Source organism: Ranitomeya imitator, chromosome 2, assembly GCF_032444005.1.
Source record: "Ranitomeya imitator isolate aRanImi1 chromosome 2, aRanImi1.pri, whole genome shotgun sequence".
Classification (NCBI taxonomy): domain Eukaryota; kingdom Metazoa; phylum Chordata; class Amphibia; order Anura; family Dendrobatidae; genus Ranitomeya; species Ranitomeya imitator.
The window spans coordinates 135,813,046-135,840,514 of NC_091283.1; the positions used below are offsets into that span (position 1 = coordinate 135,813,046).

At 42.1% G+C, this 27,469-nt stretch overlaps 1 protein-coding gene across 4 annotated transcripts in view; it reads right to left on the reverse strand.

Moving 5' to 3' along the window:
* Positions 1–27,469, reverse strand: part of GDPD2 (glycerophosphodiester phosphodiesterase domain containing 2) — a 97,154-nt gene that overhangs the window by 12,976 nt on the left and 56,709 nt on the right. For 3 of the 4 annotated variants that reach the window (XM_069747308.1, XM_069747311.1, XM_069747310.1), the window contains 3 exons: positions 20,967–21,060; positions 8,128–8,231; positions 7,921–8,014 (listed from right to left, as the gene is read on the reverse strand). In XM_069747308.1, coding sequence (XP_069603409.1) covers positions 7,921–8,014; positions 8,128–8,231; positions 20,967–21,053 — 285 coding nt within the window. In that variant the 5' untranslated portion in view covers positions 21,054–21,060. Of the gene's footprint in view, positions 1–7,920; positions 8,015–8,127; positions 8,232–20,966; positions 21,061–21,334; positions 21,448–27,469 lie in introns of those variants that run through there. The other variant, XM_069747309.1, reaches the window with a different exon arrangement.

Genomic DNA, 27,469 nt, shown 5'->3' on the forward strand with positions numbered 1-27,469 from the left:
CGTCAGCTTCTCGCACTGACTGGTGAGCGCCGGCCAGCCGTAAAGCACAGCACAGCGGTGACGTCACCGCTATACCTCAGTCAGTGCGGGAAGCTGACGGCAAGGGACCTGACCAGACACCGGAATGTAAGTATGTAGTGTTTGTTTTTTTACATTTACAACGGTAACCAGGGTAAACATCGGGTTACTAAGCGCGGCCCTGTGCTTAGTAACCCGATGTTTACCCTGGTTACCCGGGGACTTCGAGATCGTTGGTCGCTGGAGAGCTGTCTGTGTGACAGCTCTCCAGCGACCAAACAGCGACGCTGCAGCGATCGACATCGTTGTTGGTATCGCTGCAGCGTCGCTTAGTGTGACGGTACCTTTAGGCCGGGGGTCACACAGCCATATGTTCACTCTTGGGAGAGAATCGGGGCTGATTATACAAATGACACTAGAATCAAACTCTGGCAGATCAGAGTGTCTGTGCTCAGATTCGCTCGCATGAGAGAGGATCACAGCACAGGTGCAGAGGAGACGGAAAAAGTAATTTCTTCATCTCCTCCTGTGCCGACATCCGTGGTAATCACACTGCAGTCTGAAGACATCCGAGTGCAGTGCGATGTTTCACTCGCACCCATAGACTTGTATGGGTGTGCATGATCTAATTCTCGGATGCACTCGCGGCAGGCAGCCATTGTTTTCTCCTGCCAAATCGGCATCAGAAAATAATGGCAGATCTGACCTGTCCCATAATATAACACTGAGCCGAGTTCTATCCAATAAAACATCACAAAGAAGTTGGCCATGTTATACGCCAGTGTGAGCGAGTGCCAAAAGAGAAAATATTTGCTAAAAGTTGTGTTGCAAAGTCACCAGGCAGATACACGGATCTATATAGTAAAAGATTTTATGCTGTGAAAAAAAATCCCCCTATGTCCCCAATAAAAGCATACTTCTCTTTTGTAGCAGTGCACCTCATCAACTCTAAAGGTACCTTCACACTAAACGATATCGCTAGCGATCCGTGACGTTGCAGCGTCCTGGCTAGCGATATCGTTTAGTTTGACACGCAGCAGCGATCAGAATCCTGCTGCGATGTCGTTGGTCGGGGCTAGAAGGCCAGACCTTTCTTTGGTCGCTGGCTCTCCCGCTGACATCGCTGAATCGGCGTGTGTGACACAGATTCAGCGATGTCTTCGCTGGTAACCAGGGTAAACATCGGGTTACTAAGCGCAGGGCCGCGCTTAGTAACCCGATGTTTACCCTGGTTACCATCCTAAAAGTAAAAAAAACAAACGCTACATACTTACCTACCGCTGTCTGTCCTCGGCGCTGTGCTTCTCTGCTCTGGCTGTGATCACAGCGGCCGGAAAGCAGAGCGGTGACGTCACCGCTCTGCTTTCCGGCTGCCCAGCGCTCACAGTCAGAGCAGAGAAGCAGAGCGCCGGGGACAGACAGCGGAAGGTAAGTATGTAGTGGTTGTTTTTTTTACTTTTAGGATGGTAACCAGGGTAAACATCGGGTTACTAAACGCGGCCCTGCGCTTAGTTACCCGATGTTTACCCTGGTTACCGGCATCGTTGGTCGCTGGAGAGCTGTCTGTGTGACAGGTCTCCAGCGACCAAACAGCGACGCTGCAGCGATCCGGATCGTTGTCTGGATCGCTGCAGCGTCGTTTAGTGTGAAGGTACCTTAAGCCTCGTGTCTGCCAGCAATCTCAAGACATACACATAAGATGAGCGCTGCAGCCAATCAGCGGGCCATGAGATCACCGCACTCAGTGTGGAGCCGGTTAGTATATAGGTTTTATTTTTTTATTTTATTTTTTTTAAATGCAGTACATAGCAGATATTCATAAAGGGACGTCCATTAGCAGTCAATCCCTTTAAATCAATCACTAGCCATTAGGGTCACTATTGGATCAGTGTGAATACTTATTGGAAAGGACAGAATCATTTAGAGATTGGTTCAATGCCAACAGCCAGAGTTAGTCACATAACATTTCATGTATACAATGACAAATGGTCCTGACATAGAAGGCGATGAAATCCATAGTCTGTGATGGACCAACATGACATGCTAAAATGGCTTCAGTTATGGCAGGTGTCAATATATATATATATATATATATATATATATATATATATATATATATATATATATATATATATATATATATATATATATATATATATAGTGTCTATATATATATGTGTCTATATATATATATATATATATATATATATACCGTATATACTCGAGTATAAGCCGACCCGAGTATAAGCCGACCCCCCTAATTTTGCCACAAAAAACTGGGAAAACTTATTGACTCGAGTATAAGCCTAGGGTGGAAATGCAGCATTTACCGGTGAATTTCAAAAATAAAAATAGATCATTATTTCCCCATAGCTGTGCCATATAGTGCTCTGCACCGTTCATATTTCCCCATAGGTGTGAACCATATAGTGCTCTGCACCGTTCATTGTGCCCCCTAGCTGTGCCATATACGGTGCTCTGCACCGTTCACTGTGCCCCATAGCTGTGCTGTGCCATATACGGTGCTCTGCACCGTTCACTGTGCCCCATAGCTGTGCCATATACGGTGCTCTGCACCGTTCACTGTGCCCCATAGCTGTGCCATATACGGTGCTCTGCACCGTTCACTGTGCCCCATAGCTGTGCCATATACGGTGCTCTGCACCGTTCACTGTGCCCCATAGCTGTGCCATATACGGTGCTCTGCACCGTTCACTGTGCCCCATAGCTGTGCTGTGCCATATACGGTGCTCTGCACCGTTCACTGTGCCCCATAGCTGTGCTGTGCCATATACGGTGCTCTGCACCGTTCACTGTGCCCCATAGCTGTGCTGTGCCATATACGGTGCTCTGCACCGTTCACTGTGCCCCATAGCTGTGCTGTGCCATATCCGGTGCTCTGCACCGTTCACTGTGCCCCATAGCTGTGCCATATCCGGTGCTCTGCACCGTTCACTGTGCCCCATAGCTGTGCTGTGCCATATCCGGTGCTCTGCACCGTTCACTGTGCCCCATAGCTGTGCTGTGCCATATCCGGTGCTCTGCACCGTTCACTGTGCCCCATAGCTGTGCTGTGCCATATCCGGTGCTCTGCACCGTTCACTGTGCCCCATAGCTGTGCTGTGCCATATCCGGTGCTCTGCACCGTTCACTGTGCCCCATAGCTGTGCTGTGCCATATCCGGTGCTCTGCACCGTTCACTGTGCCCCATAGCTGTGCTGTGCCATATCCGGTGCTCTGCACCGTTCACTGTGCCCCATAGCTGTGCTGTGCCATATCCGGTGCTCTGCACCGTTCACTGTGCCCCATAGCTGTGCTGTGCCATATACGGTGCTCTGCACCGTTCACTGTACCCCATAGCTGTGCTGTGCCATATACGGTGCTCTGCACCGTTCACTGTGCCCCATAGCTGTGCTGTGCCATATACGGTGCTCTGCACCGTTCACTGTGCCCCATAGATGTTCCACATAAATTTGTGCCGCCGCTGCCGCAATAAAGAAAAAAAACCACATACTCACCTCCCTTGATTGCAGCTCCCGGCGTCTCGTTCCGGCGCCTCCATCTTCCCGGCGTCTCTGCTCTGACTGATCAGGCAGAGGGCGCCGCGCACACTGTATGCGTCATCGCGCCCTCTGCCTGAACAGTCAGAGAGCAGAGACGCCGGGAAGATGGAGGCGCCGGCCGGGAAGATGGATCGGCGCCCGGCGGCTGGAACGAGGACAGGTGAATATGCTATACTCACCTAGTCCTGGCGATCCTCGCGCTGTCCCCTCCTGTCTTCGGTGCCGCAGCTTCTTTCTCTATCAGCGGTCACCGGCACCGCTGATTAGAGAAATGAATAAGCGGCTCCGCCCCTATGGGAGGTGGAGCCGCTTATTCATTTCTGTAATGAGCGGTCCCACGTGACCGCTGAAGAGAGGAAGAAACTGCAGCGCCGAAGCCCGTGGGACGGCAGGGACAGCGCGAGGATCGCTGGGACTAGGTAAGTATACCCCAGCGCCCTCACCCCCTCACCTGCTGACCCCACCGCTACCGTGACTCGAGTATAAGCCGAGGGGGGCACTTTCAGCCCAAAAATTTGGGCTGAAAATCTCGGCTTATACTCGAGTATATACGGTATATATATATATATATATATATATATATATATATATATATATATATATATATATATATATATATATATATATATATATATATATATATATATATATATATATATATATATATATGTATATTTTTTTTTTTTTTTTTTTTTTTTTACTGGTAATCCTTTAAAAGTGAATCTGTCAGCACACTGGGGGACACAGACGGAAAATGGCCCCTGTGCTAGAACAATATATGAGCCCTTTACAGCACAAGAATTCCTAAAATTGCAGAATGGCACCTGCTTTGGCGGTAGAAATGGGCCCCCTTACCTCTTGGGCTCCTGTGTGGCTGCACAGGTTGCAGCAATATTATGTCCGCCCCTGTGTCAGCAGGTCTTTTGCTATATAATCTGGAGCAGCACAACGTAGGGCAAGAGATCCGGATTCCAGGGATGTGTCACTTACTGGGCTGCTCGGTGCGGTATTGATAGAATCCAGGTTTATGTGATGTAGATGTAACAGAGCTAAGACTTTGGGGTTGTATATAACTCACCCACACCCCTGACCTACAGTTTCCTGTGTACACTGTGCATTGCCAGCAAGCTGCCAATCAGTAGAGGGGGCGGGATCACAGATTAAGTGGACTACCTGGCACAGGAGATGTAGTCCTGTACTGATAATCAAAGCTGAAAATTGGGACCCTGAAAAATGCAGCAAAACCAACGCACTAAGAAAAGCAGCAGGAAGGACAGGAAAACCGGTAAGAGATCGGGTTTTGGCTGCAGAAAAAAAAAACACAGCTAAAAAGCAACATGTGAATACAGCCTAAAGGTGGTAAAACTGTCCCCCAAGGAAGACCCAGGAGCTGCTCTGTGTGTTTACTCTGCATGCACCTTCTGTATGAATGAGGATGTAGAGGACACAAATACACTTTCTATGGTACAAAATACAGGTTCTGACTTACAAGGAAACATTTTTCCAATCAACTCTTTATTGAAATGTTTAGAGATGGTAATAGGATTTCCTGCTTTCTAGCGCTGTACGCTTCTTTTTTCCACATATATTACTATGCAGTAATTCAACATTTGTGGGTAAAAATAAGTGAAAACTGCTCTCCTAAGATGACAAACACTCTTACTTTCCTCTCTAAGGTGTCTTGCCCCAGGAAGCAGCCGCAGCAGCCTGTTTCGTGCCTGCAGGACACTGCAATTATCTGCGCTTCTTCTGCATTCCACCAGCTGGCTAGGTGCAGTGTGCGAATGGGAGAAAAGCACCTGAACCTGAATGGGATCTACCTGCAGGGTCCTTATTCACACATACCAGGGGAGATTTGTCCGTACAGGTCCTCTGCCCGGACAAGGCACAGTATATACACACAAAGCACAGCTAAAGCACTGGGTTTAGTCCTGGCTTAGCTCTACTTCTTTGAACCCATTTAAACATATGTAATCTGACACATTTGAAGACTCTTCTAATTTTTCTTTTTTAGACAGGCTCGCAAAATACTTTCTCTCTTCTACAGATTGCTCCGCTCCCCAAGTAAAGAAGTGTCGAATTGAAATTTTAGATTGTGAAAATATAATTAGAGTATTCTCCAAGTTTATAGCGTATGGAAATGGCGGTCACACAGGAGAGGGCCCTGTGCAAGAACAGTATACGCGTATTCCCTTTGCAGTTCGATAGCTCATCATTGTGCGCAATTCCACCTGCTTTGGAGGTGATAGGGGGGTCTCTAAGGGTAAGTTCACACAGGGGTCTTTGCTGCTTTTTTTTCTGCAGCAAAACCTGATATTCTTGGCAGGAAAGAAGCTGCGTCAAACACTGCAGGTTTAGGTGCATTTTTTGGTGTGTTTTTTGTTGCATATTTCGTGCGTTTTTTGGTGCCTTTTTTTTCCTCTTTGTCCATGTTAATGTCCTTGAATTTTCAGCAACAAAAACGCAGCAAATAATGATACCTGCGTTTTTGCTGCTTTTTTTTTTCCAACACCCATTCAAGTCAATGGGTGAAAAAACGCAGCAAAACGCTGAAAGAAGTGACATGCTCTATGTCCAATAAACGCAGCACAGCACAGCACAAAATACTGATCAAACAAAAAAAACAACGTGTGTGCATGAGATTTCTGAAATCTCATAGGCTTTGCAGGTATTGTAAAAAGCAGCTGAAAACAGCATAAAAAAAACGCAGCAAAAACGCCCAGTGTGACTCTTGGGCCCCTGTACGACTGCATAGGTTGCACCAATGGTATGTCCGCCCCTGGTGTATGGCTCACGATAGAAACAAGGCAAAAAGAAGAAAATCACGGAAAGTGCCGATAACATTTTTTTTCTGCAGAACAAAAAAAAAAAGTGTAAAAACGTTTCAGATTGGCACGTTGGCAGCTATAAGTTATGGTTGGCAATGTACCTTGTTTTTGCTTCCCATACCACATGCTGGAAGTGCTGCGAGACAGAAGAATTAGAGATAACTAGGTCATTCCTCCCGTCCTTCCTCATTTTACAAAATATGAAGGTACATTTCTAACTTTTTAATTGTGAATATGTTACAGTGGCATGGAAAAGCTTGGGCACCCCTGGTCCAAATTATTGTTATTGTGAGCAGTTAAGCAAGTTAAAGATGGAAGGATCTCTCAAAGGCCTAAAGTTAATGATGATACATTTCCTTTTTATTTGAGGCAAAAAATATATATATTTTAAAAATTACAAAAAGGAAGATGGGCCGATGCAAAATGTGGGCACCCGTGGAGATTGTGTGCTCAGATAACTTTGACCAAGGTTTTCAGACCTGTTAGGACTATGACTTGTTCACAATAATCGTATTACTAAAGAGGCAAAGCAGAACCCTCGCTTCACTGCAAAAGACCTTCAGAAAGAATTAACAGATTTGGAGTTGTAGTATATTGTTCTACTAATCAGGGATATGTGCACAAATATGGCCTACATGGAAGAGTCAGAAAAAAGGGCACTGAATTTCAGGAAAAGAACATCTCGCCAACCATTAAGCATGGTGGTGGATCAATCATGCTTTGGGGTTGGGTTGCAGCCAATGGCACAGGGAACATTTCATGGGTAGAGTAAAGAATGGATTCAATGAAATTTCAACAAATTATTGATGCAAGCATCATCTGTAAAAAGCTGAAGTGAAAAATAGGATGGCTTCTACAAACGGATAATGATTCTAAACATACGTCAAAATCCTAACAGGCTACCTCAAAAGGCGCAACCTGAAGGTTTTACAATGGCCCTCACAGTCCCCGATCTGAACATTATTGAAAATCTGTGGCTAGACCTGAAAATAACAGTGCATGCATGACAGCCCAGGAATTTCACAGAACTGGAAAAGTTTTCCAAGGAAGAATGGATGAAAATCCCTCAAACAAGAATTGAAAGACCCTTGTCTGGCTAGAAAAAGCATTTACAAGCTGTGAAACATTCAAAAGGGGGTGTTACTAGTTACTAACCGTGCAGGGTGCCCAAACTTTTGCATCAGCCCATTTTCCTTTTTGTAATTTTTAAAATGTAAAAGATTAAAACATATATATTTTTATGCCTAAAATACAAAGGAAATGTTTAATCTTTAACCTTAGGCCTCTTAGAGATCATTAAATCTTCAACTTGCTTAACTGTTCACAATAACAGTACTTTTGACCAGGGGTGCCAAAACTTTTACAGGCCACTGTATCTAAATAATTTTTACCTATTCATATAAAGATAAATGTACTCTTTGCCCATTGAAATCATTGCAAGTTACAGAAATTGCCAAATTCTTTCATGCATTCTCTCAACTCATCTACTCCAATTACCAAATCATACGTACGAGGAGGACAAAGCAGTATGACGCCAGCACAGCAGCCACCGTAATCAAGATAACAGACCAGTCTTCCCAAAAACCTGCGAGCCGGAAGATTTCCCTGTTTAAAAAAAAATTGTAATAATCAGAAATATTATGGAGACATCAGAAAGCACGATCCCGCTGGCACGGATAACAAAGTCTAGACAATAAGGAGACTGGAATCGTACTTACTCATTGAAGTTGTGTATGTCATTTTTTAGGATCAACGTGACATATAACCATATCAAGGTAAACAGGAACACACAAAGAACCAGGAGCACCCAGATACAACCACACTGCAAAACAAAGGATCAAACATCACTAACAGTCAGCTATTTATACAGGAAAAATTTATCTACAGCAACTATATCAAAACTTGAATGAAAAAGGATCTAACTTTCTAAAAAAAAAAAAAATATATAAACCTTGTCAAAATCCCTGAGCGCATCAGTTTTTGCTGCATCACTCCACTGCAGAGATATTAACATTTATTGTTCTTGGAGGACAGTATGTGAAATCTTTGCTTGCAGATCAACTGGGTGTTTTTTCAGTCTTCTCTGAGAGTGTGCAACTTCACCTTTCTCTCCTAGACGCTGCTGAGGCAATGTCTGGAATGGAGAGTGTATGCCTCCAGAGAAGACTCTGAAGAAACGCCCAGTTGATCTGCAAGGAGAGATTTCACATGCTGTGCTCCAAGAGCAACAAATGTTAATATCTCTGCAGTGGACTGATACAGCACAAAACGGAAAAGAGCAGCAGAGTCAGCAATCTCAGGGAATTTTACAAGACTTACATTTTTTTTTCTAAAAAGGACCTTTTTAATTAAACCCAAAGCTGTGTAGAGTAACATTGGCCTTCAATAAAAGTCTCCACTTTTTAAAATGTGAAGAAACCCAGAAAATAATAAATCTATACATGAATTCAAGCTTCTTTCTGGTGTTCCAAAAAGCATTCTAGACACAATTATAGGCATAGGGGCATTAGAGGAATCCGGTTTCATCTGTCAGTCGAGCAGCTTGTCTTTTTGTCCGCCAGTCTCACAGCACACAGTTGTCATCAGAAAATAAAGATACTGTGGCAATTTTACACAAAAACATCATTTAAACTCAATATTAAGCAAAACTAATTCTGATCTCACTATCTAATTTCAAATGATTATTAAACACGGTGTCTTTTTCCTCTCAAAAACATGTGAAGAACCTACAAAGATTTTAAGTTAGAAAATTAAATAGTAAATTTCTCCACAAAAAAACAAGAGTATTGGCAGGAAAAATGCTATGGAAAATACTTGAATTTTTGTGGAGGTTTTTAACTTGACCTTTGTTCCCATTCATTTGAATAGGTTAAGAACTCTGAAAAAACGCAGAAAAAAATTGGTACACTGCAGATTTGAAAACACCAAGGCTACGTCCACGCAATGAGATTTTGATGATGCCAATTTTCTAAAGTATTTCTGCACCTGTTAAGTGAATTAGTTTGTGTTTTTTTATTGTATCTGAGCGCATTTTTTTTTTTTTTTTTATACAAAGCTAAGAAAATACTTTGATGCTTCTAAACATAATTAAAAAGTTTCACATTTGTGAATTCTTGCATAAATTACATGTATAGAGCAAAATTAATTGGCTAGTATGGCCGCGTTCTAAAAGTGTGCCTGCGTAGCATTGCTTAATACTCTGCGCATGAGGTAAAGAAAAAGGTAAACAGTAAAGAAAAGAAAAAGGTAAAAACAGTAAAAAGAAAGGTAAAACAGTAAAGAAAAAGGTAAAAACAGTAAAGAAAGGTAAAACAGTAAAGAGAAAGGTAAAACAGTAAAGAAAAAGGTAAAAACAGTAAAGAAAGGTAAAGACCGTAAAGAATAAGGTAAAAACAGTAAAGAAAGGTAAAGACCGTAAAGAAAAAGGTAAAAACAGTAAAAAGAAAGGTAAAACAGTAAAGAAAAATGTAAAAACAGTAAAGAAAGGTAAAGACCGTAAAGAAAAAGGTAAAAACAGTAAAAAGAAAGGTAAAACAGTAAAGAAAAAGGTAAAAACAGTAAAGAAAGGTAAAACAGTAAAGAGAAAGGTAAAACAGTAAAGAAAAAGGTAAAAACAGTAAAGAAAGGTAAAGACCGTAAAGAAAAAGGTAAAAACAGTAAAGAAAGGTAAAACAGTAAAGAAAGGTAAAGACAGTAAAGAAAAAGGTAAAACAGTAAAGAAAAAAGATAAAACAGTAAAGAAAAAGGTAAGCAGTACTTTAAAAAGGAAGCAATGTTTCTAGAATCACTCACAGTATGGTCCTTTATAACATTTGATTAAAAAAAAAATAAACAGTTCTCACAGGACAGAAGTTTTATTAAAAGGGGTTCTCTGCTCTGCTCCACACACACACAAAAACAAAATAAGCCATATAATCACCAAGAGTCTATACAGATGATGACGTGTGTAAAGTGCTGTGGAATTAATGCCGCTATATAAGTGAGTAAAATAAACACAGACTAGGCCGAACTACACACACACACACACACTGACATCATAGGGCTGTCTGTGTCTGGGTCCTCCAGAGAGAGGAGCTCTTTGTAGCCACTTACACTCGGACCAAGAGACGAGGATTCTGAGCACAGGGCTCCTTATATTAAGAATGACCTAAAAAGGTTTAGTAAAAATAGATTTTACATTATGGCAAGTCAGTAAGAAGGTTTTCATAGAATCATCTACTTAAATGTCATTTTTAATAAAGAGCTCCTATATGCTTCATACTAAAGTCTATTTTACACACACAAAAAAAATTACGGTACATTTTAATTATCGAGCACCATCCTGGTATTCCAAGGTCCCTATGACAACACTTCCTGTTTTGTGGTCACTAGTGAAAATGTTGAGCTTAATGCCTTACACGTCCTGCCTCATAACGGTCTACACATTTAGGAATTAAGGAGGTACACTAACCCTAATTACGTTTTACAGATATGATTATTTTACTAGTTTGTCATTAACCCCATCATGAACATCCGAAATATGAAGCCTGGGGGGGTGGGGGCTTTCGTGCCTCTATTATATGGCTATTATAAGGATTTTTAACCCCTTCATAACTTTTTTTTAATTTTTCCGTCCACATAGTCGCATAAGGGCTTTTACGGGATGAGTTGTACTTTTGAATGACACCATTCATACTACTTTCACAGTGAACTGGAAAACGGGAGAAAAAAATCCAAATGCCCTGAAACTGCAAAAAAAAAAAAAAAAAAAGGGCAGTTCCACTATGATTTTTTTTTTAAGTTATCATGTTCACTAAATGCTAACAAAAATCTGAAATTTATAATTCAAAAAAAAAAAAAAAAAAAAAAAAAAAAAGAAATTTGCTTTTGTCGCCATTTTCTGAGACCCGTAGCGTCTCCATTTTTCAGGATCTGGGTGGGGCTTATTTTTTGCACTCTGCGCTGATGATTTTACGGATACCATCGCCTCTCATTGCTTTTATTGCAATGTCGCAGTCAAAAAACTTAATTTGGGACGTTATTTTCTTCTCATTACGCCGTTTATCGGACTGATTAATTTACTTTAGATTTTCATAGAGAAGACTTCTACAAACACAGCAACACCAAATATGTGTGTGCAATTTTAACTTACCGTATTTGAATTTTTTTTTAATGCTTTTTTTATCATCAGTGCAGCTCCTGCTGTAGAAACTGGGTGCACCCAAGGCAGGGCAATGAAATGAAACAGAAAGGACAAAAAAGGGTGACCAATATACACAATTTGGTATTCGCTTTATTCTGCAAGGAAGTAGTAGTAGTAAAATTAATCCCAAAAGTAGTAAATGAATCCCAAAAATTGACAAATGCTTTTTTTGTTTTTTTGCATATAAAAACATTTTTTCCATTGTATAAAATCTCCATAGAGGTCCCACAATATAAATGGTGGACACAAGAGATCACAGATAAAAAAAAACAGACTAAAATAAAAAATGACTAAAAATCAGAATAAATTGGAATCCTATTATACAAGATAAAAAATACAAGTTCCAGCGAGACTCTGGGGAATATGCCAATAATGAAATTTATCATTTAGAATGGAGCGGGGTTTCACATTCCAAAAGACATGTACGAAAAGATTTTTATAGAAATAATAGTTTTAACGACACTAGTAAGTCCATGGATTTTTTGCAAACCTCTACATCAGAGGACCTTTTGGATTCTTCCTTGGGCTCTACAAATGATATAAATAAGGACCATCTAAAAATGTTAAAATGAAAAAAAAACGTGTGAATCAGAAACAGTGCCAGTACAGAATGGGAGTATAACCTTTATTATTTTATGGGGCCAAGCGAGGGGTATGAGTTGTCGTCCAAGTAATGGACAACTTTAATTGCATGCATAGATCAACCGCCTACGCTCTTCAGCAAAATGGCGCTAGAGGTGGCGCATGAGCAGAATGAGATCTTGGCTCCCCGAGCCATTTTCTTGGCAACTGCCGGAGGTTGATCTGTCCATGCGTCACCAGCTGAATCTGCAGGTGCGCTGCCCACACCATTCACCATTTTCATGAAGACCACAGTATGATGGTCAGTAGGTTTTTTATTTTTCAATTAGTGGGTGAAAACATGTTTTGGTTTATTTGGGCATTTTCTGAGACCCGTAACAATATATATATTTTTTTCAACTGACCTGTGTGAGTGCTTGTTTTTTGTGTGGAAAACTTGATTTTATGGATACCAATTTGGGGCACGTAGGAAGCTTTGATTCTGGCATTTTTTTTCCTTGCTCGTATGACATGGGTTAATCTATAATATAAGGCTGGGAGCGTCACTCTGTCCGAAGCCTTTATAGACTGCGCAAGCGCCGGCGCAGTCTGGACCCCACAGAGTGACGCTCCCAGGAGATCGCGGTATGCGTAAGCACTGAACGCACACCACGATCTCCAACGGATAGCAGGGACGTGGCAGGAGGGTGAGTATAAGCTATATTCACCTGTCCCATTCCAGCGCTGCATGCCGCTCTCTTCCGGGTCCTCTGCCTGTGACGTTCACAGTTCAGAGGGCGCGATGACGCGCTTAATGCGCGCCGCCCTCTGACTGAACAGTCACAGCCAGAGGACCCGGGACACGGAGCGGCACACAGTGCTGGATCAGGGCCAGGTGACTATAGCAAGTGTCGGGGGCAAGCTAGCGGCGAATCCGGCACCTGACCCCCACAGCGCACCAGTGTCCCAGCCTGCTCAGGCCCCCCAGCACTCGGCGCCCAGCGATGATAGGCGAGTATGTTATTTTTTTATATATATATATATATATATCAGCAGCATACGGGGCATATACTATGGAGCATCTTATGGGGCCATCAACATTTATGGAGCAGTGTACGGGGCATATACTATGGAGCATCTTATGGGGGCCATAAACCTTTATGGAGCAGCATACGGGGCATATACTATGGAGCATCTTATGGGGGCCATCAACATTTATGGAGCAGTGTACGGGGCATATACTATGGAGCATCTTATGGGGGCCATAAACCTTTATGAAGCAGCGTACGGGGCACATACTATGGAGCATCTTATGGGGGCCATAAACCTTTATGAAGCAGCGTACGGGGCATATACTATGGAGCATCTTATGGGGGCCATAAACCTTTATGGAGCAGTGTACGGGGCATATACTATGGAGCATCTTATGGGGGCCATAAACCTTTATTGAGCAGCGTATGGGGCATATGGATGGGAGCAGCACATGACAGGATGGGGGCGCAGGATGGGAGCAGCAAATGACAGAATGGAGGCGCAGGATGGGTGCAGCATATGTCAGAATGGAGGCGCAGGATCGGAGCAGCACATGACAGAACGGGGGTGCAGGATGGAAGCAGGACATGACAGAACGGGGGCACAGGATGGGAGCAGCACATGACAGGATGGGAGCAGCAAATGACAGGATGGGGACGCAGGATGGAGCAACTCATGACAGGATGGGGACGCAGGATGGAGCAGCTCATGACAGGATGGGGGCGCAGGATGGGAGCAGCACATGACAGGATGGGGGCGCAGGATAGGTGCAGCACATGACAGGATGGGGACACAGGATGGAGCAGCTCATGACAGGATGGGGACGCAGGATGAAGCAGCTCATGACAGGATGGGGACGCAGGATGAAGCAGCTCATGACAGGATGGGGACGCAGGATGGAGCAGCACATACCAGGATGGAACCATATATCAATATAAACGCTCGCCACCTGGGCGTAGAACGGGTTCAATAGCTAGTAACATTTATATTTTGAGAAGTCGGACTTTTACAGATACGGCAATACCAGATATGTTTATTTATTTTTTTTAATTCTTTTATTTTGATTAAAGGGAAAAAGAAGGAAGTTTTTATTTGTAGGGCTAGGGATACTAACACTTGTGCACTAATTTTACTACCATGATTACCCAGAATTGTGTAAGCAGGAAGTCACGTGACCAAATATATACAATTTGCATACTTGTGGTCGCGTTCAACTTCTTCCCAGTCCCTTCTATGGAGAGAAGTCAAGCAAGTCTCATTGGCATGTATCCGCAAGTATACAAATCAAATACATGCGGTCATGTGACTGCCTGATCGCACCCGCAATACCGGTGTTATGATAGCGTGTGCACTGCACACTGTCACGCCTCAGCGGTTCGCAGACTTTTGTCCTAAGCCTGGGCAACCCCTTTAAAGGCCACCAATAAAAGTTGTATCTGCCGTCATCATTAAAAGGATGAAAGGACAGATGTGCGACTCTAAACCTTTAGAAGATTGGAGCTGAAATGATCAAACATTAAGGCGTTTGTGCCAGGATTGGGATAAATTTCCTGCTGATTGTTCAATGACCACCCAATGGGGTTTCCAATATTGGCAACTCCAAATCCTCGTACAAAGCCTATCAAAATTTTAGTACAAAAATGATTTTATGCATATTTTAAAATGTTGTAATTTCCTTAAAAAGAAAAACAACTCACTATCAGATGTATGTTGGCAAAATGCATGATCATAAAGCCATTTTACTCAGTGGTATGGTACTTATATGGTAGACTGTATATTCGGACCAGATGAATAGAAGATTTACCGACAATTTAATACACTCGCTGAAGTTATGGTCCTATTACATGCTTGAGTTATACAAATGTCACGCTTTAAGATTGATGACATTTGTAACAAGTAGGAAATGACTATTAACATTGCACTTTCCACTTGTCATTTACTAGTGGAGGCTTAACTCGGTATGGTTTCAATTATAAGAGTTGGGTCTGAGGTTCACAATTGAAGTCGGTCTTCTAAGGGACAGAGGCCCCCACATAAAGATTTATAGGACAGTCAGGGCAGGAAAGCATAATGAGCCCAAGGTGCGTAGTGTGGAATACCTTTCCTTCCATAATGGCAAAAGCACTTATATTTTAGTTTAGAGTAAATGTAGAAGTCATTAGCTAAACAGATATATAAAGAATAGAAAACTAGTAATGGGGTCATGTTGAAAGATGCTTTGGTGCTGTACTGTAGGTATAAAATACTGATTTTTTTTTTTATTTGAAATGGATATTCACACTTAAAGGGGTTGTCCTGTCTAAAATTTTAGGCTGTGTGACTACAGACTTATGCATTGTGCACTGCGAGGATTTGCCAAATTCTGAGCTGGGACTGGCAGTTACGTATGCGTTATACATATTCCCAGCCAGAACCTGTCTAGTAGACACGGCCTCGTCCCATAAACTTGTATTGAGCAAAGCCGCACCCCATCTAGGGAAGCGGTCATCTAGTGGCCATAACATTAACACCACCTGCGTTTTATTGTTTAGGTGCCTGTCATCCTGACAAACACAGCTCTGACCCATCAGGGCCTGGACTCTAAAGGTACCTTCACACTCAACGATATCGCTAGCGATCCGTGACGTTGCAGCGTCCTGGCTAGCGATATCGTTGAGTTTGACTGGAAGCAGCGATCAGGATCCTGCTGTGCCATCGTTGGTCGGAGCAGAAAGTCCAGAACTTTATTTCGTCGCTGGACTTCCTGCAGACATCGCTGAATCTGCGTGTGTGACGCCGATTCAGCGATGTCTTCACTGGTAACCAGGGTAAACATCGGGTTACTAAGCGCAGGGCCGCGCTTAGTAACCCGATGTTTACCCTGGTTACCAGCGTAAAAAAAAACCAAACACTACATACTTGCTTTCCGCTGTCTGTCCTCCGGCGCTGTGCTTCTCTGCACGGTGAGCGCCGGCCAGCTGGAAAGCAGAGCACAGCGGTGACGTCACCGCTGTGCTTCCCGGCCGGCACTCACAGTCAGTGCAGGAAAGCAGAACGCCGGGGGACAGACACCGGAATGTAAGTATGTAGTGTTTTTTTTTTACGTTTACGCTGGTAACCAGGGTAAACATTGGGTTACTAAGCGCTGCCCTGCGCTTAGTAACCCGATGTTTACCCTGGTTACCCGGGGACCTCGGCATCATTGGTCGCTGGAGAGCTGTCTGTGTGACAGCTCTCCAGCGACCAAACAGCGACGCTGCAGCGATCGGGATCGTTGTCTGGATCGCTGCAGCGTCGCTAAATGTGACGGTACCTTAAGACTTGTGAAGGTGTCTTCTGGTATCTGGCACCAGGAAAGTAGCAGCAAATATTGGGGAATTTATTTCTTCAGCACATGTCAAAGAAACTTAGATGGATCAAGATCTGGTGAATTTGGAGGCAACATCAATAACTTTAAGGAATGTGCAATCAGAAAATTACCTATTGTTTAAATCAGGTTTTTATATTACCTGTATTTTTGTTTAACTTTTTTTTTTCCTTTTTTATTCATATCAAAATCTAGATTTTAAAAAAATAGATACAAATCTTGACATTTTCACACTTGCCACCAGGCCTAGTTATTAGATTCATATCTCCTATTCTCTCAGGGAAGCCACATGGACATTAGAAGCAGTAGACTGACTTTGCTCCTATTTACAAACCTTATTTACCAACAAGGAAGATATTTATCTAAGGTAATAAAATGAAGTACAGGAATAAATGTTAAAATATAATTTATTAAACAAGATTAAAATTAAAATTAGAAAGGTGCTAGGTAGTGATGAGCGAATATACTCGTTACTTGAGATTTCTCGAGGACGCTCGGGTGACCTCCGAGTATTTTTTAGTGCTCGGAGATTTCGTTTTTCTTGCTGCAGCTGAATGATTTACATCTGTTACGCAGCATAAGTACATGTGGGGGTTGCCTGGTTGCTAGGGAATCCCCACATGTACTTATGCTGGCTAGTAGCTGTAAATCATTCAGCTGCAGCAAGAAAAACGAAATCTCCGAGCACTAAAAAAATACTCAGAGGACCCCCGAGCGTGCTCGAGAAATCTCGAGTAACGAGTATATTCGCTCATCACTAGTGCTAGGACAAAAAAAAAAGGGATCCAATTCCAAGATATGCACAAAATCCAATAGCAGTATGACAACTGGTGTTCCTCATCTAAACAGATTCTACTCAAGATGTGTCTCTATCCACAATTCCTAACTGACAATAGAAAGGTGCAGTAGTGCTAGAAGGTTTGTAACCCAGGAATCTGAATAAAATAATCAGAGAGAGCGTGACAGGTATTTACTATACAACATTGCGCCTCCCGAAGAAGCGAAGCGAAACGCATGTCGGGGCAGAGGGACACCATCGTGTGGCGCAGCAGTATAGCCAGGACAGGTATAGAACGATTATTTCATTTATTTATAGCCTATTATCCCACACTTTAACCTTATGACTCTTAGTAGTCACGGCATTATTGGTATTTCAGTACAGGATTTTTTTGGGGGCTTAACACAATGTTGTCTTTTTTTATGGGGTTCACTAAAGGGGTTAACTAGTGGGACAGTTTGATAGGTCAGGTCGTTACGGATGCGGTGAAACCAAATATTTGTACTTTTATTGTTTTGTTTTTTTTTGTAGATTTACATAAAGAAATGTATTTATTGGAAAAATATTTATTTTCTTTTCCTTTTAGGAATTTAAAAAAAAAAAATTTTTTACACATGCTAATTTTTTTTTTTTTTTTTTACTTTTTTTTTTTTTTATATTGTCCCAGGATGGGACATCACTATATAAAGTTAGATCGCTGATCTGACACTTAGCAGGTGCTCACAAGCCACCTCCCTGCAGGACCCGGAAGGACCCCAAGGCCATCTTGGTGCTGAGGGTCTCCATGGAGACTCTCAGGACAACGCGATCGCACGGTGTTGCTCCGAAGAAAGCACGTGCAGGGAACCCCCTCCCTGCGTGATGCTTCTCTGTGCCTCTGCCGGCACGCTGCGATCTTGTTTGATCGCAGTGTTCCAGGGGTTAAAGTGTCGGGAGCAGTCCGTGACGGCTCCTGGCATTTAGTGCCGGGTGTCAGCTGTGAGAATCAGCTGACACCCGACCCCGATGTGCACGGCCGATCGGCTTTGACGTACATGGACGGGATAGTACGTCGGATGTCTGAAAGGGGTTAAACTGCTGACTGCTATAGTAACATTAAAGGGGTTGCCCAGGCTTTCTGTATAATTTGTGTGTGTGCCTAGGTTGCAGAATGTTTGTAATTTACTCCCTCATTGTGTCCTATGTATCACACACCGTCAAGTGAGCAGCTGTCACTGATTCTGGAGGAGCTGCTCACTCACCGACTAGAGCTTTCCTGTCTGGCAGAGACTGGTCATAACCGCCTCTAGTCCCTGCCAGACCCTCCCCTTCTGGCATCCTGCTCCAGCCTCCCCGTGCAGGACACGGTAACTATAATATGCTGTGTGCATCCATCCCTCCCTCATCCCTCCCTCATCCCTCCCTCATCCCTCCCCCATCCCTCCCCCATCCCTCCCCCATCCCTCCCCCATCCCTCCCCCATCCCTCCCCCATCCCTCCCCCATCCCTCCCCCATCCCTCCCTCATCCCTCCCCCATCCCTCCCCCATCCCTCCCCCATCCATCCCTCCCTCACCACGGTGGTTGTGGTGTGGAGTGCAGTGATTGTGCTGCTTTCCACAGACACAGAACTGCTGTTATTTCCAATACTGGAGCGATGACCGAAGTCAGCGCAGGGGCAGATTACTGACGGCCAATGAGTGTGCAGAGAGCGGTGCTGGACGGTGCCAGCTGTGGCTGTGAGGTTAGATAATAAAGCACATGGAAATGTCAAGTTTGGTAGAGTTGCAGGTAAACAAAGTGGGTGGAGGGAATGACGTGAAATTCAGGTGGAAAGAAAGGCAGAAACAAAAAAAAAAATGTATATCACAATACACCAAATATTAGCTAAAAAAAAAAATTGGATTTCAGGGTCGGACAACCTCTTCAAGTTATGGCTGACCAGTGTATATCCTAGACAAGCACTGGCTCTCCCAGTGGTGGCCCTTATCTTCTTCCTAACCAATTTTAATGTAAATTTTACATAATAAGTCACCTAATAGGAGGTGTATCCCTAGACTAGATGGTCTAAAATTGCACAAAATGAACCAAACAGATTTAATCATTGTTTAAAATGCGTACATTAAATCCGCTCATATGTGTTACATTTAGACAGTGTACAGAGTATACCTGAGGCTTGTAGGCAGAAAAAGATTTGGAAATGGTCACATCCGTCGCACTTCTTCTAACACTTTTTTTTTCCCCTGACACTAAATTATAAATATATTCTATTACATAAAATATGGTTTTAGTTTTAGTCTATACTTTCTTAAATGAACACGAGAAGCCAGCCTGAGGGCACACTGCGGAAGGAAAAGGTGCAGATGTCTTGGACCGTGAAGAATACAACTATCTTGTTTTAGAAATGGCTTCCACACTTAATGGTGCTTTTACGCTCTTCTATCACATTTTCTGAATGCCTCAGTAATACAAAAATAAGGCGTGACTGATCATTTTACAAATTTTACCATTGAAAGTAATTGTAGTGGTCTTTATGATTATAGCAAAGCGAAATATGAGAGAAGCCTGAAAACCCACGTGTAAAGAAGGGTGGCACCTTCGAATTAGACTTTCTATCAAAGTTGTAACTTCAATTAGCAGCACTTACTAATGGGAGGGAAGCTTTACAGATAATAGACAGTGACAATAGACTCTTGAACAAATTTAACAATTTGTACCGATTCATCTTTATGGTGGTCAGAGCTTAATTTTTCTTATACAGATCTCGAAATGTCCCTAGTTGCTATGGGGTTCAATGATCAAATTCGATCTGCCTGCAGAGACCAGTAGGGGGAGTTTAAGCTCTGCTTAATGGCGACTGTGGACTGACACACGTGGGTTGTCCACTTTAGGCATTCCCTACTTTTTAAAAAGGGTTTCTTGATCTCCAAGACCCCCCATCCAAAAAGCTACAGTCACCAATAACACCTGGATGTATACGTTTTCGCTGTGGTTTTGTGGCAGGGAATTTTAAAAAAGGCTTGTCCTATTTATAAACAGATTAAAATGGTGTAAAATAATAAAAATAGTAACACATTACATATCATCCCTTGCCCCTCCCAGAGTGTCACTTCCCTTGGTTTGGTCCCCACTGGTCTATGTTCACCCTTCTCCCGTAATGAAGTGTTGTGCCACATGTGACTGCTACAGATGAGAGTCAATACTCAGCAGTAGAATTTACAGTCTGAGTAATAGCTATTTATCTTTCATTTTTTCAGTACACAGTGTGCCCATAATATTTTTTTTACATTTATTTTGGCATAAGAGAAGGGTTGTGACCTTGGCATCTGCGGAATTTCAGAGTTCTGCAGATAATCAGCTCTGATACAAGTGGAACAATTGTTGTTTAATTAACTTTTAAGGTTTTGTTAAATTTTAAAATGGTATAATAGCAAAAACAAGACGTAGTAGTATTTACGAACATGTTTTGAATATCATCAGATAGAAATAATAAAAAAAACACACACTATAGTAGAAGTATAACATCAAAGTAAAAAGCATATAACACATAACATGCACATCTCCCCATAATAAAGGCTCATGATTATCATTGGAACAGTATGGAGACAATTAAAAAAAAAAGTTCCCAGAAATAAAACTACATTTTTATCTTCAGAACAGACATCATTTTAGTGACTTACCGTGCTTGGAGTTTCCCTCTTGACACTTTTACATGAACAACTATAAAAGAACCTTAAGCAAAGAGGGCAGCAACTGCACACAGGCATCTTTTATCTAATAGAAAAAAAAATGGGAAAAAAAATGGTTCCTGTTAAAATTAGTATGAGAGAAAAGAAGAGAACAATAGTTCCAGGTAGTATCTCACAGACATTCAGCTCAATACTATGGTTAGCACGTCTACAGAAGGCAGTGCTACTGCAGATCAAAAAAAAAAATGTACAGAACAAGTTAAACCAGACTGGGAGGGTAACAAAATAAAAATGTGACAATAGTCTGGAGGAAGCCCCTCTCCTGTGCGCGACACAATGAAAACGCAAGGAAGACCCACCGCAGACTACGTTGGCTTCTTGGAGTCCATCAATAGTGTTATTTGGAAGAGGTCGCTCACAAGAGAATGATAAAATAGCCTAAAGCTGATGGGAATAGCTGGTTAGGAACGCATGCCTGAATGTGCGAGTGGAAGGTGGCTCATTATTTCTGTACGTCATTATGACGTGAAGACATTTCTGCACAAAATATGAAGATCACAATACATTTTCCTAAAACAATAGAATGTCTGAAAATATTTCATTAAAAAAAATTGCCAATCCTTCACCAAGGATAGCAAATAATGCAATAAGCAATGTCTTTCATCCTTTATGAACCTATATAAATACTTTTATGCCCAAAAAAGACAAATGTATTCTAAAAGGTGATCAAGTGTCAGGTAGTCTTCGGCACCAAACCATTAATTCTAGAGAAAATTACCCTTATTAGAAAAAATGCGATGAAAAAAAATGGATTCAGGTAGTGCAAAGCCAAACAGGGTGAAATTGTCCAAGCAAATTGAGGTGACGAAATAGCAGCACTCACCAATTTCCTAAGAACAGTCCTTTATTGCAGAACATATGAGCGGCATTGCAGGGGGAATCAATGGACCCCCGCACTTCTATTTTCTATTCTAAGAGTGATACTACTAGAATACTTTTATCTTTTTGGACATGAAAGTATTTTACAAAGGATTCTGGCCAACAAGGTAAAGCAAGATAAATTTTTATTGTACATAATCATTTATGAACAGCAAGTTTACGTATCAAGTGATAGGTAGCTACTTAAATTCCAAAACACTCCTTCAGTTAACCAGTTCTGTGCATTCTGATCTTACAGCTACATTTTTTTTTTTTGGGGGGGGGGGAAGTTTAGTTGTTTCTTAAAATTGAGCTAAGTTCTTTAGAACTGGCATGTTTTATGAGCTGGATGCTAACATACCAATAAACCATTGAGATCTTAGAAACAATTGTAACATGCATGGGCCTGAGAGGAAATCAGAAAATGCTCCTCAAGAAGGAAACTACCGTATTTTCTGGTGTATAAGACGACTGGGCGTATAAGACAACCCCCAACTTTTCCATATAAAATATGGAATTTGGGATATACCCGCCGTATAAGACGGGGGTCATCTTATACGGCGTGTGCGGTGCGTATGGTTCCCAGGGTCCGGAGGAGAGGAGACTCTCCTTCAGGCCCTGGGATCCATATTCATGTAAAAAATAAAGAGGTGAGTATATCCATATTTTTTATTTTTATTCTTTATTTTTTACATGAATATGGATCCCAGGGCCTGAAGGAGAGTCTCCTCTCCTTCAGACCCTGGGAACCATCCAGGATTGCTCCTTGCACCTGTACCCGGCGTATAAGACGACCCCCGACTTTTGGGACGATTTTTAGGGGTTAAAAAGTCATCTTATACGCCAGAAAATACGGTAGTTATGATGGTAGAACCAAAAGATGACAGAACCTGGCAAAGTGCACTTACAGTGGCTTGTGAAAGTATTCTCCTCCCTTGTCTTTTTACCTATTTTGTTACATTACATCCCATGTATACATATTTTTGTAATCAGATTTGTGTATGATGTATCAGCACTAAATAGGCTAAGTTAGTGAAGTGAGAAAAATATAGGCATAAATTAAATTTATGGTATCAAATAAATAAAACTTGGCATGTGCATATGTATTCACCCTTTTTCTATGAAGCCCTTAAAAATTTCTGGCTCAAGCAATTACCTTCATAAGTCACATGCTTCGTGAAAGGAAATCCACCTGTGTGCAAGCTAAGTGTCATAAGGTCTGTCAGTATATACACTTTACATTTTCTAAAAGGCCACAGAGGCTGCAACACCAATAAGCAAGAGGAACCACTAACCAAACAAAATCATGAAGACCAAGGAGATCTTCAAACAAGGCAGGGACAAACCTGTTGAGAAGTACAAATTATGGTTGGGTTATAAAAAAAAAAAATATCCCAATCTCCGATGATCCCCTGAAGCATCATCAAATGGAAAGAACATGGTACCACAACAAACCTGCCAAGAGTGGGCCATCCACAAAAAAAACTCTCAGCCCGGGCAAGGAGGACATTAATCAGAGAGGCAGCAGAGAGACCAAAAGGTAACCCTGAAGGAGCTTCAGAGTTCCCAAGCAGACACTGGAGTATTTGTTCCTATGATCACAATAAGCCAAACACTCCATAGAGGTGGCATTTATGGAAGAGTGGGCAAATAAAAAGCCTTTACTTATACACGAAAATTGTAAGGCTCGTCTTGAACTTGCCAAAATACATGTGGCAGACTCCTCAAATGTATGGGGAAAGATGCTGTGGTCAGATGAGAGTAAAATTGAACATTTTGTCTACCAAGGTAAACACTATGTCTGGTGCCAAACCAACACAGCCCATCACCCCAAGAACATCATCCACACAGTGAAACATGGTGGTGGAAGCATCATGCTGTGGGGATGGTTTTCAGCAGTACGGACTGGTAAAATGGTCTGAGTTGAGTAGAAGATGGATGGTGCAAAATACTGAGATATTCTTGAGCAATAACTCTTTCAGTCTGTCAGTGATTTGAGACTGAGACAGCGGTTCACCTTCCAACAAGGCAGTGACCCAAAGCATAGGGCTAAAGCAACGCTCGAGTGGTTTAAGGGAAAACATGTAAATGTTTTGGAGTGGCCTAGTCAAAGCCCATATCTTAATCCAAATGAGAATCTGTGATCAGTTTTTTGAAGATTGATGTTTGCCAAGGGAAAACATCTAACTTGAAGGAGCTGAAGCAGTTTTGCCTTGAGTAATGGGCAAAAAGCCAGTGGCAGGATGTGGAAAGCTCAGAGAGACTTATCCAAAGCGACTTGCAGCCGTAATTGCCTCAAAAGGAGGCTCTATAAAGTACTAAAGTGGGCATGGCATGAAGCCAGGGGTATAGATGTGGACAGTGGGGCCCAGGCCATCTATAGAGATGTTGGATGACTGAGGCAACGTGTAAGCCCGTCCTGGAAGCCTAAGAACGAAGACTAGGCAGAGTATATCAGGTCGCAGGAACTACTGCAGGAGAGGGCTATACACAGAAAGAAATTAACATGGAGATGGAGAGTTCAATTTATTTATGCTGTGCAACCAAAAATATTTTGTAAGTTTCAGAAAAATATTTTGCAACTTCTATGCAGCCACTTTTAACGCAAATGTGTCCAATGTAATGAAAACCTGATACTTTGTGTACTTATTTTCCAATAAAGAATGTTCTATTTTCAAACTGGACTGAGATCTTCTTTGTGTACTGCATAAACCATCACATAGTATGCAACCTATCATACCAGAGCAAAATAGTAATGCACACACATCCAAAGGAACCCATGTCACTGGTGGCTAGGGTCACAGCACTATTCATTTGCCCATACGACCCTTACAGACAATTCCACAGTCTGACTACTCAACTTTAAAAAAAACCACTTTTTTTATATTGATGTCAAAGTCACCTTATCTCTATAAGCAATGAACGTTCCTTGGTTGTACCTTTGTCCTTGGAAGGAATAAATTATGTGTCAGTTATATGTATTGACTACATATATATAGCAGGTAAAATAAGTATTGAACACGTCACCAATTTTCTAGGTAAATATATTTGTAAAAGGTGCCATTGACATAAAATTATCACCAGATGTCGATAACAACCCATCCAATACACACAGGCAAAGAAATCAAACCATAAATGTCCATACATTGAGTTGTGTGTAATAATGACAAATAACATAGGGAAAAATGTATTTAAACACCTACTAAAATTTATTTAAAGGGAACCTGTCACCCCCAAAATCGAAGGTGAGCTAAGCCCACCGGCATCAGGGGCTTATCTACAGCATTCTGTAATGCTGTAGATAAGCCCCCGATGTATCCTGAAAGATGAGAAAAAGAGGTTAGATTATACTCACCCAGGGGCGGTCCCGTCCTCAACAGGGCAGACAAAGTACGCCTGCGCCGATGCCGCAGCGTGAAGACAAGGACGTCATCCTATGAAGATGGGAGGCCCCAGACCGCGACGCCCATCAGATCGGACCGCCTGCTTGAGTATAATCTGACCTATTTTTCTCATCTTTCAGGATACATCAGGGGCTTATCTACAGCATTACAGAATGCTGTAGATAAGCCCCTGATGCCGGTGGGCTTAGCTCACCTTCGATTTTGGGGGTGACAGGTTCCCTTTAATACTTTGTTCAAAAGCCTTTGTCGGTCATGACGACTGCAAGATACTAGCTGCATCAAATCCTGAAGGTTCTGTGGGTTCCTTCTATGAACTGAGTTTTTGTTCCTTCCATAAATTTACTAATGTATTCAGGTCACGTGATTGGCTGGGCCATTCTAGCAGCTTTATTTTCTCTGAAATCAATTGAGAGTTTAATTGGCTGCGTGTTTGGGATTATTGTCTGGCTGAAATGTCCATGCTCATATTTTATCATCATCCTGGTAGATGTCAGCAGATTTTTTATCAAGAATATCTTGGTACATTTGTCCATTTATCCTTCCTTCAGTTATAAGAAGTTTGCCTGTGCCATAAGCTGAAAACAGACCCACACCATGATGTTCACACATCCAAAGTTTACTTTTGGTCTCATCTGACCAGACTATATTCTCCTAGTATTTCGTAGACTTTTCTAAAGGTTGCGTACATACAGTCCATGGAGTTTGCGTTCACTAGTTCTCTTTGAAATAATTGTGCCTGCTGATCCCAGGTCTTTCTGTAGCTCTCAACAGGTGGTCCTTGGCTCTTGGACAACTCTTTTCTTTTCACTCCTCTATCTGAAATCTTGCAGGAGAGCTACTGGTCGTGGCTGGTTTATGGCGAAATGATGTTATTTCCACTTCTGGATTATGGAACCAATAATGCTCAGTGGAACATTCAGTAGTTTAGAAATTCTTCTGTAACCAATCTCCTCAGTAGTGATGAGTGAGTGTACTCGTTGCACTGGTTTTCCCATGCACGCTCGGGTGACCTCCGTGTATTTGTTTCAAAAACCTGACCTGCACATCCAAACATAGACTGAGTGTGAACAGGTGCTGAACCCAGAGTCGCCAACTCGTATATAGTTAAGTAAAAAGGGCAGCACACTGCAGCGCCAAAACATGCAAACTTGAAAACACGAAATTTGAACTGCATCACTGCACTAGAAATATGAAAAATGAGAGCTTTTAGCGCATAAAAATGGCCATATTTATGTGTACCTCGTAGCCACTTTACGGCATCTCTCTTATACGAGGTCCTACGCTTGACCTACCTCACTGAGGTAGGTCTCCGTGTATTTGTGACTGCTCGGAGATTTAGTTTTCATCGCGGCAGCTGAATGATTTACAGCTACTAGCCAGGCTGAGTACATGTGGGGGTTTGCCTGGTTGCTAGGGAATCCCCACATTTAATCTAGCAGGCTAGTAGCTGTAAATCATTCAACTGCAGGGATGAAAACTAAATCTCCGAGCAGTCAAATACTCGGAGGTCACCCGAGCGTGCTCAGGAAAACCCGAGCAACAAGTACACTCACTCATCACTAGTCATTAGAATGCTTTGCAACAATAAGGTCTTGAGACAGCTCACTGGTTTTATCCATCATGAGATGTTTCTTGTGTGGCACCTTGGAAATGAGACACCTTTTTATAGGCCATTAGTTGAACCAACTGATATTTTTCACTAAGTGGCAGGATTGCCTTCTAATTACTGATATATTTCTGCTGGAGTCATGATGTCCCATGTTTTTTGCACCACTCTTTCTTCATGTGTTCAATACTTTTTCCCTGTGACATTTCTCATTGTTAGACATGTCCAAAAATTTAAATTATCTATAATTTAATTTATTTGCCTGTGTGCAATGGATGGGTGGTTACTAACATTTGGAGAGAATTTCATGTCAATAGCACCTTGCCTGCCTTTCAACACCTTCTGTATCCTTTTTCAAATGGAATCCTAAATTTGAGATGTGACCTTAAAAGCATTTACAGTTATACATTTTCTTACAATGGACTTTCCTGGCATTATTTACACAAATGACCCTATCAGGTGTCACGGATAGGTCACATCCTGATGCGACTCCTGGACGCTCTGGGAACAGAAGGTCACAACATTTAATAGATTGCAGGTTCGCTTTAGGACCCATCTATTGCTTA